We start from the raw sequence: 18,264 nt of genomic DNA on the forward strand, positions 1-18,264 counted from the left end.
GGCGCCGCCGACGGCGAAAATCCGCTTGAAGTGTAATATAAAAACATCCCCGAATAAATGGTTACAACGATAGTGCTGAGCGCATATACTAAGAAAAAAGAAAAAGTGCAGTACTCTGGAGCGTTTTGTCAGCCAAGGAAGAGCGGGCATGGCCTCCGAGACTGGAGGATTGCGCGAGCTCTCTATTGATAGCGCGCGTTCCAATCTTGGAGGCTATACAGCAAGCCACTGGAATTCAAGCCAGTGCAAAATCCAACATGGCGGCCTCCAAGATTGGGTAGCGCGGCTCGGAAAGAGCGATTTAGTCCGCAAAAGCGAACTTTGGGGTCTCAATTCGTCCGAAAAATTGGGTGCAAAAATGCATGAACTCAATGTGGCATTTTTGAAGTCCGGAATATCCAGCAAGTCCAAATTTTTGGAGTCAAGCACCACCATGCCCGCTTTCGCGGCAGTTATCGATTCCGTGAACATAGTCCGCAACTTTGTTGAGTGCAGTGCGGGTGATATTTGTATGCTACGTTTTTTGAGCCAGCTTGGAGAGCATGGCACTAGGGGCGGCGAACCAGTGCGCCAAGTAATCCCGCATCGGTGATTACTTTGAGTAATTTTTCTCGGACATGGAAAATAAAGGTGATTTCTTTTTGCGGCAAGTTCTTGCTTGTTTTTTTTTTATTATTCATTTCGGTTAATTCGAAAATCCGCTTAATTTGAAGAATTTTCGCGGTCCGGCGACCTTCGAATTATCGAGGTTTTACTGTACTTCGCAGGCTAAGTCCCTTAAACTACGAGGTAACTCCTGAAGGCCAAGTCTGCTCCAGACGACGCAGGACTCGCCCTGAGGTCGTACACGTAGTACTAGTACGAATGAAGCCTTACCATGAAAGGCATTGAATAACAGAATTTGCACACGCGATCAAGCCTAGCACCGGCCATCCTCTGATCACTGTCCCTTTAAAGCAGTTCGCCTCTCTAGGCCCTTTCGACGCATCGGGACGATGCTTCTTCAGAGGGGGCTAATGCCGCCACCATTGGGAGAACAAAGACGACCGCCACATCCTGTGTTTCAAAGAGCCGCCACACCGCAAGCGTCTAACAAAGCATCGCAAGACAACGCTGGGCCGGTGCTGACAGACCGGCGACTCGTGCGCGAGAATCGTACGACTGGCACGCAACAGGAGGCGACAAAGAGGAAAACGAGGTTCGAAGAAGTGAAGCTCGAGGGACGCTTTTGTTGAGTGTACAACCTTTAGTTGACGGGCACAAGTTCGCCCAGAATAAATTAGTTTTCATAGAAACGGCTGTTGTAACTGTTGGTTACAATATCGAGGCTCAACTGTATTCAAATGAATATTGTAGAAAGGCGTCAGATAAGTGGCCGTGGCTAACGTTCACTGCGAGCTCAGCTATACTAATGCTTTAATGAATGCAACCGCTAGGATGACCTTCTGCAGTCTTTTTATGCCACACAGGAAATGCTTCCATCTAATGAAAAAAAAAAAATTCACGCAAAAACTCCCCTGGAATTGTCTAAGTATGCGTTAGCATTGTGCCACTTGTTCATCTCCACACAGGCCGGTGTCATTATGAATGTTATGAAATTTGATCCGACCAGTATAAACCCTTATCAACCCTCATCAGGCAGAAATGCTTACGCATTTAAAATTTAACCTCAAGGCAGTCACCTAAAAACTATAATATGAAGCGCCAAGGCAAAGAAGAAAATTTTTGCACAGTTAACATTTCTCCTGATGAAAGGAAGCAACAACCGCACAACACAACACTTGCCAGCTCACAAAGTTTCACACTGTGGAGCTTCATTTTAGACAAATGCAAAATTTGCATTGGTCCAGAATGCAGCACAACAGAAGATTTACCTCTCCCTCACCATTCAAAAGGTCACCATCTTGAAGAGGCCGCATGTCAGGTATCCCATGGCAGATCACTTCATTCACAGACCTGAACAAATGGAATGCAATGTATGGTCACATAGGCATTTCAAATTTCTCCTCAAGAAAAGAAAGAACAGACCTTTGAAAGGAATGATAAGCACAATACAAACTCTAAAAGAAGGCTTAAGCACAAAACAGCACGTGTTTGTATGCGTGACAACCACTGCAAAATATGCAAAACACATCACTTCCTCCAGCACTTGCGATATAAGGCAGTTGAGTAGATGTGACCACCCTCTTAGCCTCAAGTAGGTTCTCTATTTTTTGCAAAGCAGCTGGCCAAATTTTTTTTCACACAATTAAACCCCATTTTCCTAGGTGGATGTTCTTTGGTGTCATTCAGGGAGAGAGAGAGTGCGTGTGCACACCTTTTTAAGATTTACCCTGTTACTGTCTCTTTTCCTCCTTTTCTATGCATCTTTGTACTCATGCATGCCAATCTTGGCTTTTAGTGCATGTGCTGTGTAAGCGCGGCATGTTCACTGCTGTCCTGAAGGATTGGGGTGCTTGTGCAGACCTGCAACCTTAGAATTTGAAAAATAGTTGTGGGCAAAAAATACAAGCATTTTGTGAAAAATACTGATACGTGTACTTATCCTTTTCTCGGGGACTGCACTTCACCCACTAACAACTTAAAGTTATCACTCAGCGCAAGACAGCCTGCATGATTGGAACTGTCTTGAATGTTATCGATGGTTCTATCCGTTGTCTGTTCTCACCGAAGCTTGGGTAATCTTATTGTATGCGCAACGTGAATAGTGTAGTACTTTCTGGAAGACACATAGGCACCAGTGATTACTCTGGAACCCTTCGATGACTCATGTATAAAAGCCAACACGCTTGACTGGCAGATCAGATTTTCGACGATCGCTGACTGTGTTCGTCGCTGTCATTGTGCTTTGAGTGTACTGTTTTTTCTGGGCACAGGTTCGCCCGATAAAGAGTTAATTTCATCATTCACAGTTTTGCTACTGTGTTCTTGACCGTCACTACCACGTGACAACACTAACTTTTATTTCACTACTAAAGATGCTAACTGTTCATTAAAGATTTGTGTGCTTTGTTTTGTAGGGACGCTGTCAACAGGCACTCTGCTCTATAGTTCCAGTAAAAAATTATCTGCGTCAAAAATTGAGGAAATGTTCATGTAACGGTAGCCAAAATTTCGACTGCCTTTATATATTGGTTCTATAAATGTTGGTGTCACTGCTGCACGTGTAGGTTCGTATAACTGATGGGTTCGAAAATTGGTGAGCGACTTTAACCCTTTGCGTTTTGCGTCGGTGGATCGTCATCAATGCGACCCTGGTTAATTTTGTTTTCGACAAGTTCAGCTCATCAATGGAAATAATCCCGTTTTCAAAGTGATTTGGACGTCCGCTTAAGTTTTTCTTCTACAGTCGAACCCACATATAACGATACCGGTTTTAACAATATATCGGTTCTAACAATGAGAAGCTGCTGCACCGTCAACTTTTGTATCTTTTCTATGGTGAAATAACCTGCTTACTACAATGCCCCCATGCCGCATTATCGGTTATAGCGATGAAGTCTGGCTACTGAGGGTCCGTGCCAAAAGGGAATGGAATGCGAAATCCTTGAACACAAAAAAGAAGAAAATAAATTTGAGCCGTTGCACGTCGCCGTGCGCTGTTTTCCAGCCTTCTCCGCATCGCCAGCCTCCCATGCCTCTCTCTCGTTGCCCTTCCACCCCTTCAAAGACGAATGGGCTGCGCCCATAGCTCTATGCCGCACCACCCTGCATGACATTGCCGGTGAAAAAAAAAAGTGCACTGCTATAGATTTGGAAATGAAGTGCTTCTAACCGATTGAGGTGATTGTCGCAAACATGCTTGCATCGAATAGCGACGGCGATGGCAGAGATGACGGAGTAGGGCAGACTGCCTTAACATTGTCCTCGCAGGAGGCCCTACCGATCATTAAGTCCCTCCGGGGCTTCGCTTTCGCGAGGGACCTTCGCAAGAGAAGCATGTCGGCAAGCCTTGCGCAAAGCAAGCAAAGCTGACGGACATGGGGTTTTCGCGTGCAAGCCAGTGAGAAGTACGTGGCGAAATGGTTGTGGCGATCTCGCCCCAGCGTTTCTTCTGGATTTCTCAAGCTGAGAGGCTGCCGCGGCAACCTCGCATATTTTAAAAGGCCCCTTTTGAGGCCACCAAAACGATGCCTTGGCGGAGCTCGCATGTCACTCGCCGCATGTGACCCCGCTTTACAGTTGTTATAGCAGTGCCATTCTTGAACGCCGACAGCTGCAGTTTGTTGCACGCAATTGGAGCGCAGAGGCAGAGTTAAACAGCTAAATGAGTCAACACAATCAGCAGCCGGTTGAAGGAAGGTGGTGGGGAGGGGCAATAGCCTCCCCACCATTATATTTCTCTCACAACAGCTCTGCAATACCCCTACTGTATTTACTCGCCTAATGAACGCAGTCGCGTAATCAACGCACGCCCAAATTGGTCGCAAAAAATCTGAAATTTTTTTTTCCAATGTAATGAACACATCCCCACGATCGAACGGCCATGCTATAGTTTTTTGGAGAGACTAGGATCTTTTACTGTCGCACATGAGTTTAAAGCAAGCGCACTTAATCTCGATGCTCGTCCATAGCAAAGCCATGATGAGAGAATGCAGGCGGGAAGCATGTGGTAAGAACAGATTGCGCATTATCACGGTCACTTGGGACCTGACTCTTGGGACCAGCCTGCTCTTACCAGCATGCTTGCCTCCAGTGCCGGCACAAAGGCACCGCACAGGCTTGAGATAGAAAGAAAAACAGCAACTGGCTCTCCGCAACGGTACTTAACACAGTTTACGGACTCTACTCTGACTTAAAGGAGAGAGTACGCAGAATGTGTGGCAGATCGCGGCGCTTGGGAGAGTCCAAGTGAAGGAGGGGCGGCCGGCACATGGTCGGCGTAGTCTGTTGCTCGCTTTTCTGCCTCCTATCTTTGCTTTCGCTGTGTCCGATGGGCCTAAAGCCGAGTTATACGTCTGCTGTAGGACCGAGAGTTCATCAGCTCACAAAACGAAAACGCTGATAAAATACCAATAAACTTTGACATGCCGATGAGCAGTACGGTCGAGCAAAGAGGCGCACACAGCGTGCTTGTCTAAACAGTTGCCGAAAAGAAGAGCTCCAACGTGAGGCTTGCGATAACAGCAGATGGCAGGAAGTGGTTGTGAGGACGAACTGTTGAGGAACCACAATGTGGATGAAGCTGCCAGCTACCTGGACGACAGGTCTGGTGGTTTCAATGCGTGGTGAAGTGCAGTAAAAATGCTGTTACAGTTTGCAAATAGCTTACATCTATTTTTACTGCAAAGATAAGTTATCTAATGCACTTTTAAAATAATTACCGTCGTAGTTTTCAATTTTTGCTGTTTCAAAAAAGTTCCCATAAAATTTACCCTGCATAACAAATGCAGCCCCCAACTTCGCTTTGATTAAAAAAAAGTGCGTTCATTACGCGAGTATATACCGTATTCTGATTTTTTTCATGCAACCCGGTTATAACAATGGAAGTTTCGTGGCACTTGAATATTGTTATAAGTGGGTTCGACTGTACTACATAGATAGCTGCAGTGCCAGCGATTGAAGTCCATGGTTATTTCACTCTCTTTTTTGTTTTATTACATAGATGTCAGCACCTTTTCAGAGCCTCGAAGGCCACACTGATTCAGGCTTCGTGTTCTACAACATAGATGGCAGCCATTTCGTCAGCGCTGGTAGGGCGTGTTTAACTGTGGTATTTTGTTTTCTACTACATAAAGGCAACATTTTGTAGGTGCTCAAAGACCACGTTTTTGGAATCTGATGCTTCTTGCGCCTCTTGGCAGATTTGGAACGATGGCATCTGTACCGTATGCGGCAATGACAAGTGCATATAATAAATGGCCCAGTGAAGAGGTAAAATGAGGTTTTCACGCTTGGTAGAAATTGGTTGAAAAAGCTTTAGAAGGGTTTTCGATGGAGTGAAGTTTGAAAACCCGCCTAAAAAAAAAAAGCAAAATAAGGTCACTTTTGGTCAAAATAATAAAACAGTTAAGGGGTTATTTGTTTTCTTTCTGAATAAGTTTTGCTATAAGCTAGGTGGTGTCAATACGGCAATTGTGAGCAAGCTTTAAAAAAATTTGGCATTTTACGATAAAATCTTAAATGTTGGAAGGATAGCTTGTGTACGCCAAAAGGCAAATATTTTACAGAAGTCCAGTGGGATGCAAAGCTGGTGCATCTATCTTTTGTGGGAGGAGCCTCGCTTGCATTCTTGGGCTGTCAATGACTGGGGGTACAGCCGCCCAATTCTTTAATGTCAGTGCCTTTATAATATCAATGTGTCAGTGCCTTGCTGCGGGGCAGACGTGGTTGCAGCGAAAGGAACAACCTATGGGACGACGCTCTGACTCGCATGCGCTTTAATGTGACCACACCTGCCTCGTCCCAAAGTGCAGACGCGCTGCTATAATTAAAAAGTTGGGTGGCTGTACCATTGTCCTGCTTGAACATGTGATGCTTCCATGGTTCTCTCGCAAAATAAGTTGCACCTCCTGGATGACCAGGAGGTGAAACAGCCAAGATATGAGTACGACAGGGGAATACAGCCTGATAACACACAAAATGTAAAAGCACCATCTTACGTGCAGCACGACTTGGGAAACTTGTAATAGTTAAGAGGAGATGGGTAGCAGTCACGCTCGACGCTTGCCTGAAACCAAGCAGAAAAAATTCGGCGTAAGGATGGACCTTGATAATGCACACTTGTAAAAAAATCGCACTGAAAAAAGGTTCCAATACGCCAAGCACCTGTGTGGCCAACACATGCAGACTAGTTACCTTCCAATAAGTGCAAACCAGGTTTGCTGGTGTTCAACGAAGAAGGTAACTAGGATGGTCTCCAAAGTGCACAAATGTGGTGAAACAAAGCAAAGAAAGCAAGTTACATTTGCAATCATGTCAGTAAAGCTTCCTTACTAGGCTTTTGGCTCTCCTGCATGTAACTTTTAGTAAAAATTAGCTACATTATTCTATGATAATTCATTTTTCAAGAAATTTGTTGTGCTGTACAGCAAGAACCTCAAAGCAGTGATTGCCTGCAGTGATTCTCAAATGGCAGAGAAGTGAAGTGTTTCAATTTCTGCCTGGGCCTGCCAACATCCCCACGATGCGAGTAAGCTGAATTGAATTATCAGCTGAAAAAGTCACAGTTTCGCCCGAAAGGCGAAGCATCGATTGCAATATCAAAGTAGTGGACAGCCAAAAAAAATAAGGATAGTAGTTTTATTGGCCATGTAAACTTGTAAACATGGGCACACTCACTAAACTAACAAGCATGGTGTCACTAGCGCACAAGGAAACATGAACGATGCATCTCACTCGATGACCGCGGAAAGTCACTGTCAAAACACTGGAATAAGTCAGTGCAGCAGCAGCAGCAGCGAGCGAATTGAGCTTCGTGCCGGCGCTCACATCAACGCGATCTTAGCCGCGAAAACACAGGCAGGGCGGACTCAGGTCCCCGCTGCGCTGACCGCCCCCTCTTCCCGAGCCTTCCGGCCCGGCGGGAGCGCATGGCCACTCCACCCGCCCTCCCCCTCGAGCCTTCCGGCCCTACCCTCCCTCCAGAACGTTGTGTGTGACTGGAAGACTGCGCACTTCCTTCCCGCTTTCCGCCCTTGCGTGCTTGAGCCGCGATTGCCAGCTCACCGTTGCATGCTTTCACTCGCATATACAGTGTACGGCGACAATATTATCGCCCGTGGACTTTATACGGAACCTCACGGTGATGGCAGAAATCTGCCTGGAGTGTCCACATAATTGCTATAACAATAATAAAAGTTGCACAAGGCTGACATCTGGAGGGTAACTTAACTAGGCCAGCAAGGTGCACTCACAACCACGTTGCTTGCTATGGATTTTTATTACATGCATTAACCTATCATGACATCAAACAAGCACAAAAATGGAGCGAAGAATGCAAACTGTGCTATTAACTGAACTCGTCCATTTCAAAGGAATGAGAAATGGACGAGTTTGTGCTCATGTTAGTTGGGCGAAGCAAAACAAAAGCAATATTTCTGACTTGATACATCATATACCCCACAATATTTTACATGCCTTTAAACAAACAACATAGACACGCTATCCTTGTGCTCTTAAGAGTTACCACAAACAGCTTTTCACAATCAAGAACCTCCAGTGGTGTTTTCTATTAAGAGGGGTACTCACACAGAAATTCTAACTCGAAATAATTACATACAGCGTAGACCGCTTATAACGTAAGTCGCCGGAGCCGCGAATATCCACACTATAACTAAGCAACAATTTTCAAGGCCCGCACATATGCAAAACATGTGCACCGAGCCGCCACGCGTATGTGACAGTCGAGGAATGCGGCTAGAACGTTTGTATTCAATTTACAGTCGAATCTTGTTAATTCGCACCAAATCACGCGGCGGCGCCTTCGACCGGCATTGCTCCAGCACCACCATAGAGTAAAAGCTTGGGGGAGACCCCTCAATGTCGCGCGCGAGCAAACCAAAAAAAAAAAAAAAAAACACGGCGGACATTTCACCCTCTCTCAAATGGCAAGGTCGCAGATTCTGCATTGCGCCGGAACATGCGTGTACGTGCCGACGTCTCAGCCACGCGTAGAAAACGGCAGTGAACCCTTCTTTCTCCTTTATGCTTCCTCTACTTTCTAGTCACGTGTTGACCTTGCACGCTGCGGCTACGGCGCAGAGGGAAGCAGCGGTGCTGTCCCAGGCCGGCCAACGAAACTACCCACATTGGCAAACACCCGCTTCTCGATAACGGCAGTAAACGAAACTTCGGGGAGCTGGCGCCGGGCCGGCTGTAGCGGCGGCAGGCGTGCACGGTGACAGTCGAAAGTGAGGGAGCTACGAGGGAGGGCAAGGGGAGCCACCGAAGCGGCGGAGTTGCCGAGGTGAAATTCGCTTCCCTGCCGCCCTCCTCCCTCACATTCCACGGTCTCCGTGTGCGCCCTTCGCTGTGCTGTGCAGGCGCCGCCCGCTCGCTCGCTGAAGTTTCGTTTACTGCCGTTATTGTGAAGCGAGCGTTGGCTGTTTCGTGGCCCTCGCTCGCTATGCGCGCCGTGATAATTCACGACTCGTACTCAAGATTCTGGTTACAGCCTCACTGGCTGTTCGTTCGCACCACGTGCCCTTCTCCTCCACTTCGTCTTTCTTCCTCGAGCACTCCTTGGGGCGCCCGTTTGATAGGAGCGTTCGCCGTCTCCGCTGACTTTCGTACTCCAAGGCAGTCGCACTGTAACCGGTATTTCGTTTCCTGCAACTGCACTATAAGCGATACGTGTATACATGGAGCGCTATGGGAAAATTACAGAGACTGAAAAGACCGCACTATATCCGGTCCTGCACTATAAGCGGTCACATTATAAGTGGTCTTACTGTACCTAGCTGCAAGCTCATAGGTATAATCTGTAAAGTATCACTAGCCAAAGGCAGGTTAGAATGAATTTTAATGGAACTGAAACGTTTGTGCGAGCGACGAATTGGAAAGTGCCGCACCTATCGATGTAATCTTCAGATAGATATTATTTGCAAACAATGTTATGTCATGAGTTTCCGTAACTGATTTTGGTGACGTGCGATGTCTTTGGCTTGTCTCGCTGTTCAGAAGACGTTTCAGCACTTTTTGCATTGGGTGTCTTGCACTGACCGCACACAAAGCATTTGTATGTGCAAACTTCTTGCTGTTTACGGATTACCAGGTTAGCGTTGCCGGCAGTAGCAAAGCTGGTGGTGACATCTTGCGACAATTGGTCCAACTACAATGCATTCAATTTTGTTTTCTTTTTCGTCAGTGTTATTGTCGAAAAGGATTATCATAAAAGTACATTATGTAAGTTGCAGTGTTAGTTTTACGTACTTTCCGGTTAGACACTGCGTCAGCAGATATCGCCACCAGCGTTATTCCTGCTATACACCTCTTTGGTTATCCAGTAAACTGCAAACGGTAAGAACTTCTCAGGAACGCGAAAGCGTGGCTAAAACTATATAATGCCAGGATAATACTGAGTAGTGGACGACTGCCCAGAGAGACATTATGATCATGTAGCAATGCACAGGTTTCCCACCAAACTTGCAGACGAAACAGGAGCACTGGTGGAATAGTATACGGTGCACTAGTGCGCATCACAGGTTTGTACACTCATATGATCATCGCTGTTTACAAGCATGCCTCTTACGTCATGGGGCAGGAAGTGCTCTTCGAAATGAAAACTGGGACTGGCTGTGAGATAGGAGCATATAGCTAAACAATCGTCGTGCGCTCGAGAAAAGTTTCTTTAGCATGATTACTGGGGCAACAGCTACTGAGTAAGCGAAAGAATAGAGGCCCAAGAATTTTGTGCCAGTGCTCCTTTAAAAGTGCCGTCAAATGACTATTCATTGCACCCAAGCACAAAGTAACATCCATTCGTCATCAGCATCCTCCATAAGCTTAAATGCATTGTAAGTCAAGAATCCATGCAATTTTTGTGGAAAACCAAAGTTTGAGCAATTACTTTTTCAAGGCTTGAAAAGCATATGAAAAAGAAAACTGCGCAACTTTCTGAAACTATTGCACAAAGACTTCAAAACAATGCAATACTTGTACTGCAGTCTGCCACAAAAGTTAGCGGGCCATGGTATTTGCGAAAAAAGCGGAATACAATAAAGCCTGGGCAGATAGCCTCGAATTTATAAAGTTTTAACCAGTACTAGTAGTTTTTTTATGACCTACATAGTGATGAATTAAATTATAAGTGCCATGCCTAAACAGTGCAGAAATTCATAATTGACATGGAACCTGTGTCTTGCAATCTTTTCAGGCTGACTGTGCCTTCTGGCCACCTACCTCATGCACAAGCCTGTCCAGCTCATCGGTAGTAACTCCAACCTCTGCGGCACCAAGTGCAACATCCAGCACTTCTCTGGCAAGCTGGAAAATGAGTACACATCTTTAATGCCCTTTAGTTTCATAAAATTGTCCATGATACTTGGCCAGCGTTGCCCATTATATACAATATGGTCAATTGTTAAAGGGAACACCTAATTAGTATTGAAATCAACATAACTTGAACAAACCATGAACTTTATAAGAAAGAAATGCATGATGCGGCACATCAGGTACATATATAATAGTAAAAGATTGCTACTGAAGCCTTTGTGTCAAAACTGAGTTTTAGTCATTCCCAAAGTAGTAATTTGGTGTCTCCTTTAAACGTGGGCTATACTATACACCCTAGGGCAAAAAAGGTAAAGGCCAGGAGGCCTGCTGGCCTCAACTTTTTTTGCGATAGAGTGTACACATTGCGCATAACCTGAATCATGCTCCAGACTGAGCCTCGACTGAAGACCCCAAGACAGCATTTAAAGCCATTTTCTTGGTGTCAGCGAAGAAGTCAAAGGCACCGACAACAGTATAACCTGTCATACACACACAATCTTCGTGAGACCTCTCCCCTTTGTACATTATACTGCGCATTGCCGTCAATCCATTTCAAAATTATTTCACAAGTGATTATGCCAAATACTCATCTCATATATAAAGTCAGATACATGTGGAGCTGTGTGGATGTGGTTACATCATCGCCATCTGCTTATGTGAAATTTCACACCAATTTGATTGCGATAGTTGTGTCATTGAAGACGACGAAAAGTACCCATGAAGTGCTTTTATAATTCCACGAGTTGCCACAAAAGTCCAGGATGTAGCATCAACATGCCAAACTAGCCACACAACACAAAATGCAGTTTTTACGACAGGGAACACGAGGAGATGGTTACTTCCTCTGTATACATGGAGTGGCTGCCTTCCGCATCTAACTGTGGTCTTTAAACAAAAACCACGCAGACATAAGGCAATGTTGGAATCTAAATGACACATTTGTTTGAATTAATGAGGCAGAAGTAGCAGCGGATGACACGAGCGCAGCCTCGTTGCCTGTAGTGGTTAGCTACTTGCACCACGATGATCAAGATGATGTATAATGCTTGACGAGGGAAGAATGATAATGAGAGACCTATGGCGCAGAAAAGTATGACACATATATGCTTAAATACATTTAAGGCTTCATACCCCTTGAGTCACAGTGGCACACCCATTCTGGGGGATTGGCCAATAATGGCTACATACCCAGTGACTCAAGCTGTCTGCTAGGCCAGACAGCAGCCAGCAACAAGTTGTCTACAGATATATATCCACAAATACATCTGACAAGGAAACAACTACCAACACTAAACCCGGAGAAAGAGGCACAGGAAGCTTTGCTTTAAAAACTTGGTTTTTCACATTCTTAACACACTGGTTGGTGATAAGAACTAAAATGAGAAGTGATTATGTCGCTCAGAAGGATACACACATTAACATAGTGCATGCACATGCATACCATGTGCATGTACACCCGTGAGCAAAAGTATACGGACCAGGGGTTGTGGGAAAGAGTAAATTTTTTCCTCTGCCTATGAACACAACTTGAAATTGAGGACTGCAGTCCAAACTTGACACTGCGAACGTTTCAGTGTAATCATCAATGCCAGTTTATGCTTGTTAATTACGAAGAAATTCCCCTTTTTCGACGACCCTGTGGTCCATATACTTTTGCTCACGGGTGTACATTACATGCGGCCCCAACCTGCTCTCCTTGCAAAACACCAATTTCATAAAATACAGTAAGAGGTCCCCCAAGCCCAGAAAACCCTGCAAGACATAGTGAGTGACACTGCTTGACCGTGGGCTTTTGGGGCAAATTGCCATGGCACTAGGTGGCATGGTACTGTTGGCTTGTGTATGTTCTTCTCAAAAGCATGTTTGTGAAAGGCCTGTGGTAAATACACCCCACTAGCAACTGTCTAGGAAACATGCTGGTTAAAGGCCACTTTTGGCAAGCCTTCATACCTTCTTGTGAACTTTCTTCCAGCTCTTCCTTCAAAATATCGCCCACCCGTAACATTTAAATTGTAAATAGGGCTATACACTGCAACAAAAAACCTAAGGCATGATTAGAAGTTACAATCTATGTTTGGCAACCGTAAAATCTAAAAATAGAGGCCTATGTCTTTATTCTATTGATGTTATTTGATGACAGTTTTTCTGAAAAGCTAGGGGATAATAAATTAATAACTCACCAGTTAAAGAAAGATCTACATACTATCTACGTCATTCCATGCCAAACACACCAGGCACAAGATCGAATCTCTAACATTACTTTTTTTTAAATGGTTTATTGATATATTTAGGTAAATGCATTCCCAAATTATATTATTTTTTTTTCTTTTCCCCATGACAGGAGCGTCACTTAACACCTAACAGCTGAACGAGGCACAAAATAATGGTTTGCAAAACACTGGTCATCTACTATGCCTTACATCTGTGAGGCTCAATGGTGTTCAACTAAGTTGCAGAAAACTTGCTCAGGGTGCAAATACAAGGACGTAGTAGGCTTACATCCTCCTGATACTAGTAGGTTTACACCTTTCATATAGCAGACTATCTAAAAGGTGACTCAATAATATGAGCAAATTATGAGCAAAGTGCTTAATATATTTATTACAGTAATACCAGAACCATGCAACGCCTTCGGCTTGTCTTCATTACATAATAGCTTAGCTAGCTAGAGTTGACAAAAATAGACTTGCATGCAAAGCGCACAGCGAGTCACCTTCCTTGAGGAATAATCTCCCCAGTGCACACAAGAGGCCAGTGCCACAGATGGAAAGTTGCTCCAGCATGCCAAGGAAGACACCAGCTTGCAAATTATTTCAGTATAGTGCATACGAATGCAAGCTACCATGCACATTCCTCCAAGCTAGGGCCTTGTCACACGGTTTTGAATGTACTTCCCAGCACAGAGTTGAAGTGCTATGTAGGATCCCAATGGTGCAATACAGGTCACTTACTGAAGAGAACACAGGTGCCACGGCTTCTTTATTCTCACATTTTGTTCTTTAAGCCTCAGATTCAACTTATAAATGTGCTTTCTATGCAAAATGAATGAAACACAGTTGCACTGAATTTTGGAGCAGTTAACATAAATATCAAGGTGTCAACAAACTATGTGCATGTTAGCCCTTTAAGGACGAGACAAATACCTGAAAAAAAAAAAAAAAAATCCACCTAAGTGAGCAAGATACACCAAGAATAAGCATAATCAATGCAAACAAACAAAAAAAATATTTTGCAGAAACTTTTTCAGCGATAGGGGGCAACATTAGGCAAAAAACTAGAAGTCGGCTTCACCCCACTTCTAGTTTTATCATTAGGAACTTACACAGACTAAGGTGTACATTGCATTTGCTTTACATTACATGTGCGATACCATTGCAGCCGCAGATCTTGCATCAGTCTTTCTCCTCTTACCGTGGTTTCAAAAGAGAGTGAGTCACGTGTCAAACTCCTTCTTCGTCCTGTATTCCTGCTCTAAACCAACAAATGACACTTGCGACCAGTCATTCAGTGTTGACCGAAGACATTTAGCCAGAAACATTGCATTCAGTAGAGAAACTCGGCAATAATTTTTTTTCCCTTTCTGATGTGTTGCTTACAAGCAACACTTGTCCGCAAAAGGGTTAATGACTTGTGGGCTGGAGCTATTTACACCTGTGCTTATGGAGTAGCCAGCTGTCTCTCCTCTTCCTGAGTTCTAAGAATATTTAGATCAGAGCTCTGGATCCCACAGAATGGTGCATTACTGGTCTATACAATACAATCTAAAACATACAACGAAAATTGAAATTCGATGTCCTTTCAAGTAAGATTCTCTTGAGCAATGGTTTCAAACACTATTCTACTTAGTACAGGAAAAACAGCACACTATGTGCTATTTAAACAAATGCCAAAATTAATGTTGGCACCCTTTGTACATCCAATATGCTGTCACCACAGAAATTCTGCAGAATTTCTACATGTCTATTTTAAATGCCACTTGCCTTAGAAGCCAGACGGACCCCTTCAGTCTCCTCTTCATCCAAGATCTTAATGACTGATGAATGCTTAGCAGCTTGTTCACTCAGTGGGATGCCTGAGAAGATGAAAAGACAAAAAAAAAAAAAAAAAAAAGAAATTCTGGGGTTTTACATGCGAAAAACCATGATATGATTTGAGGCATCGGCATGCCAATTTTGAGTGTCTGGGCTTTTTTAATGTGCACCCAATGCACGGTACACAGGCGTTTTTGCATTTCATGCCACAAAAGAAAAAACACAATCAAGCTGCTTATATTTCTACAATCTTAGTGGTTTGCTCTAGGCTACTTTTGAATAAATTATTCACTATATGAAATAATGATGTTTTTCTCGGCCTTAATTTCGGTCACACACACACAAAGCACTAGTTACGTTGCACTGGTAACTATTAAAAATTGTGGTGAGAAGTGGAAAATGTACTAGTATCTACAAGCAAATTATGAACACGCTTGTAACATTTGAATACTTTCCTCAAAAGTTTCTGAAAGCTGGGTCAACACCTAAAACAGCATACTTTGAATTTATGGGAATAGGTTTATCTAAATGTATGCAATTCTACAAGCAGCTACTGCTGCTTTTACCTTCCAACCTTCGTTGAAACTGGTGATTGTTTTTTTTTGTTTTTTCAAGTGGTTGGGAAATGCAAAACAAATTTAATGAAATCATGGGGTTTACCATCCCAAAGCAACACACAGGCTACAGCGTCGCCATAGTGGAAGGCTCTGGATTAATTTTGACCACTCGGTGCTTTTACTTAAACCTAAGTAAATGAGTGTTCTTGCATTTTGCCCCGCCCAAAATGTGGCTGCCACAGCCAGGAATCAAACCGCGACTACGTGCTCAACAGCACAACAAAGCTACGGAGCCACAACGGAAGCAAGTAATTAGTATTTAAAAACATCTAAACTCAATCAATCGCGTCTGGTGGGTAGCTTTGACGTACTCCACTGCAATGAACAACAGAGAAAGTACAAGGTGAAACTTGCTGTTCAGCATGCAAAGACTGACCCTCTGGATGATCTGCGTAGTCAGGGCGCATGATGTGCTCAGGAACCTCGCGCTTTTGGGACTGCACAGAAGATCATTTCAGATAGTGTATTAAGTTTGCTGTGCAGCATGCATGCTTTAACAGCACTAAACCCATGCACACAAATGGCCAGTGGCGGTGACAGAAACAACCGGTGACGTGGTGAAGACTGACCAGGCCTTATTATTTCCCATGTCGATGGGTTCTGGCTGACCAAAAATATTTGTTTACTGCCCAGAAGTCCTTACAGCAACAGAGAGTGCAAGCCTTCAGTTTGCATCACTGCTGGCTCGAAAATGGCCCTGTCAACTTCACCGAGCACTTGATGCAATCATCTCGGCCACTTGTCAGGGAGGTGGCCGGGATGGTAGCACAGTAATCGGTAGCACTGTCCGATGCCTCCCCAAGATCACAGCGGAATTCACTATCAGTAAAACTGCAGAACAGGGACTTGAAATAGGGCCCCATTATGCCATCCATGATATCTCATGAAACCTTCCTATGCATTCTAACATAAACATGCCTTTAAAGGTGGTTGATGGAGCACGGACATTCAGGTCAAGCTAATGTCACTGGTTACTTAACACATTGCTAAGGAGCATGATCATGTTTGGCCATGAAACGAACAACTAGAGAAAGCAGCATTAAAAACACTAATGTACACACACAAAAAAAGCAGTTGCATGTTTTTCATTCTTGTTTCAAGTAGCAATTAACGTTGTTTAGTGAAAACACTATTCCATGAAAGGACATGCCCCTCTTGAATCAAAATTGGCTGCAGTTTTCAGACAAGCTAGAGACACATCTTCAAGCAGACACTTGAATAACATGTCTAGCAGAATCTAGTAACAGTGATGCGAAGTAATAAACGACGCCGGTGTGTTTTTACATTCGGAGCTTATAAACGATGGGCTTAAAAAGTTGAAAAGATTCCACATTGCTCTCACGAAGCAACCAGTTGGTGACAGAGACGAAGAATGAGGGAAAGCCGCCAAGCTGCCACTGATTCTTCGTCCATGTTTTAGCCGTGATACCGTTTCCCCATCTATACAAACAAAGCAAACCCCACTCCCATGTTTCATAACGGGCCATCATTAACAGCCGTAACTTTTTACTCGAACAAAGCTCCACACGACAGTTCCCAAGTCCGTGCTTTTTCACCCTAAAATAAATAAATAAGTAAATAAAAATGTGTGCTTACAAGAGGGAACGGCCTCAGTTTCCCGGTGAACGAAAAGGAAGGCCACGGATTGTACACGGCACTGGCAGCAGCCTTCGCATTTTCTGAAACAGTCAGGGGGGAAACAAAAAAGCGAAATCGGTTCCTTCGCGCAGCTTCGAACACCAATGCAACGTTCGATCGATGCTGTTTACACATGTTCTACTCACTGACGACCCGATGCACTTGTTTGTGGGAATCCCAGTTTCCTTTGAAGCAGTCCTGCGGTAGAAAAAAATTGCGTAAGATAAAGCACGGCTATGGTACACACCAAATATATGGCCATCGCGAAGGGGATTAGCGATCACACGCCGTTAAACTAACCAAAAGTAAAAACATATTTCAGTGAGAGCAACAGATTATTTACGCCAGTTGCTAAGAAAGCCCTACCAAATAAATAAAGTGGTAATTTCCCGGGGCTCAAGGATGTTTTTACCACCGAGGTAGCCGGAAAAAGCGAGACTATTTCCGTGCCAGAGATCCATAATAAAAAAAGAAAGCCAACTGTGCGCGGGAGAAAAGCGTGTAGATAAATCTCGCACGCACGACAGCTTCTGAATATCAGCAGATCATGTGCAGTCTAAAAACGGTGCGACTGGCCGCAGTCTCCATGAATGGGCAGAAAGAACGTCCGCGCGATGCACATGTGCCGGGAGGCGTTAGTTGCAGTAACACGCCAGGAGCAATCTCACCTGTGAGCAGAAATACGAGCCCTTGATTCCCAGTTTTATGCATGTTGGACACTGAAGCTTAGCAGAGCTATTGCACCCTGCTGTACCACAGATATTTTGCAGCACTTCACCTTGCGCACCCTCCATGTCAACGGCCGCCATGATGAGAGCTAGTGGACGAACGGCGCGTGTGCGCGCCTCGCAACTGAGGTGTAGGTAGCGCCGTCTTGGTTTCGTTCGTTTTAGTACAAACTTGGACCAACTTTGCTAGGCTTATGGTGCAACAAGCATAAAATTTGGAATTAAAGAGTGTTGGGCAAAAAAAAAATGTGCGCTTAGGTTAACTTAAATCAGAGAGAGAGAAGGAACAAACAAAAAACAAAAACGGTCGATTCA

General features: G+C 44.3%; 1 protein-coding gene across 1 annotated transcript in view; it reads right to left on the bottom strand.

Annotated features, from left to right (window-relative positions):
* The window catches only part of LOC119437643 (methionine aminopeptidase 1), a 63,505-nt gene extending 45,456 nt beyond the window's left edge, over positions 1-18,049 (bottom strand). The window contains exons 1-8 of the mRNA XM_037704635.2: positions 17,890-18,049; positions 17,368-17,419; positions 17,180-17,262; positions 15,960-16,020; positions 14,916-15,007; positions 10,843-10,926; positions 6,603-6,670; positions 1,886-1,956 (exon numbers count right to left, since the gene is read on the bottom strand). Coding sequence (XP_037560563.1) covers positions 1,886-1,956; positions 6,603-6,670; positions 10,843-10,926; positions 14,916-15,007; positions 15,960-16,020; positions 17,180-17,262; positions 17,368-17,419; positions 17,890-18,030 — 652 coding nt within the window. The 5' untranslated portion in view covers positions 18,031-18,049. The remainder of the gene's footprint in view (positions 1-1,885; positions 1,957-6,602; positions 6,671-10,842; positions 10,927-14,915; positions 15,008-15,959; positions 16,021-17,179; positions 17,263-17,367; positions 17,420-17,889) is intronic.
* Positions 18,050-18,264: the final 215 nt, after the last annotated feature.

This window comes from Dermacentor silvarum, chromosome 1, assembly GCF_013339745.2.
Source record: "Dermacentor silvarum isolate Dsil-2018 chromosome 1, BIME_Dsil_1.4, whole genome shotgun sequence".
NCBI lineage: Eukaryota > Metazoa > Arthropoda > Arachnida > Ixodida > Ixodidae > Dermacentor > Dermacentor silvarum.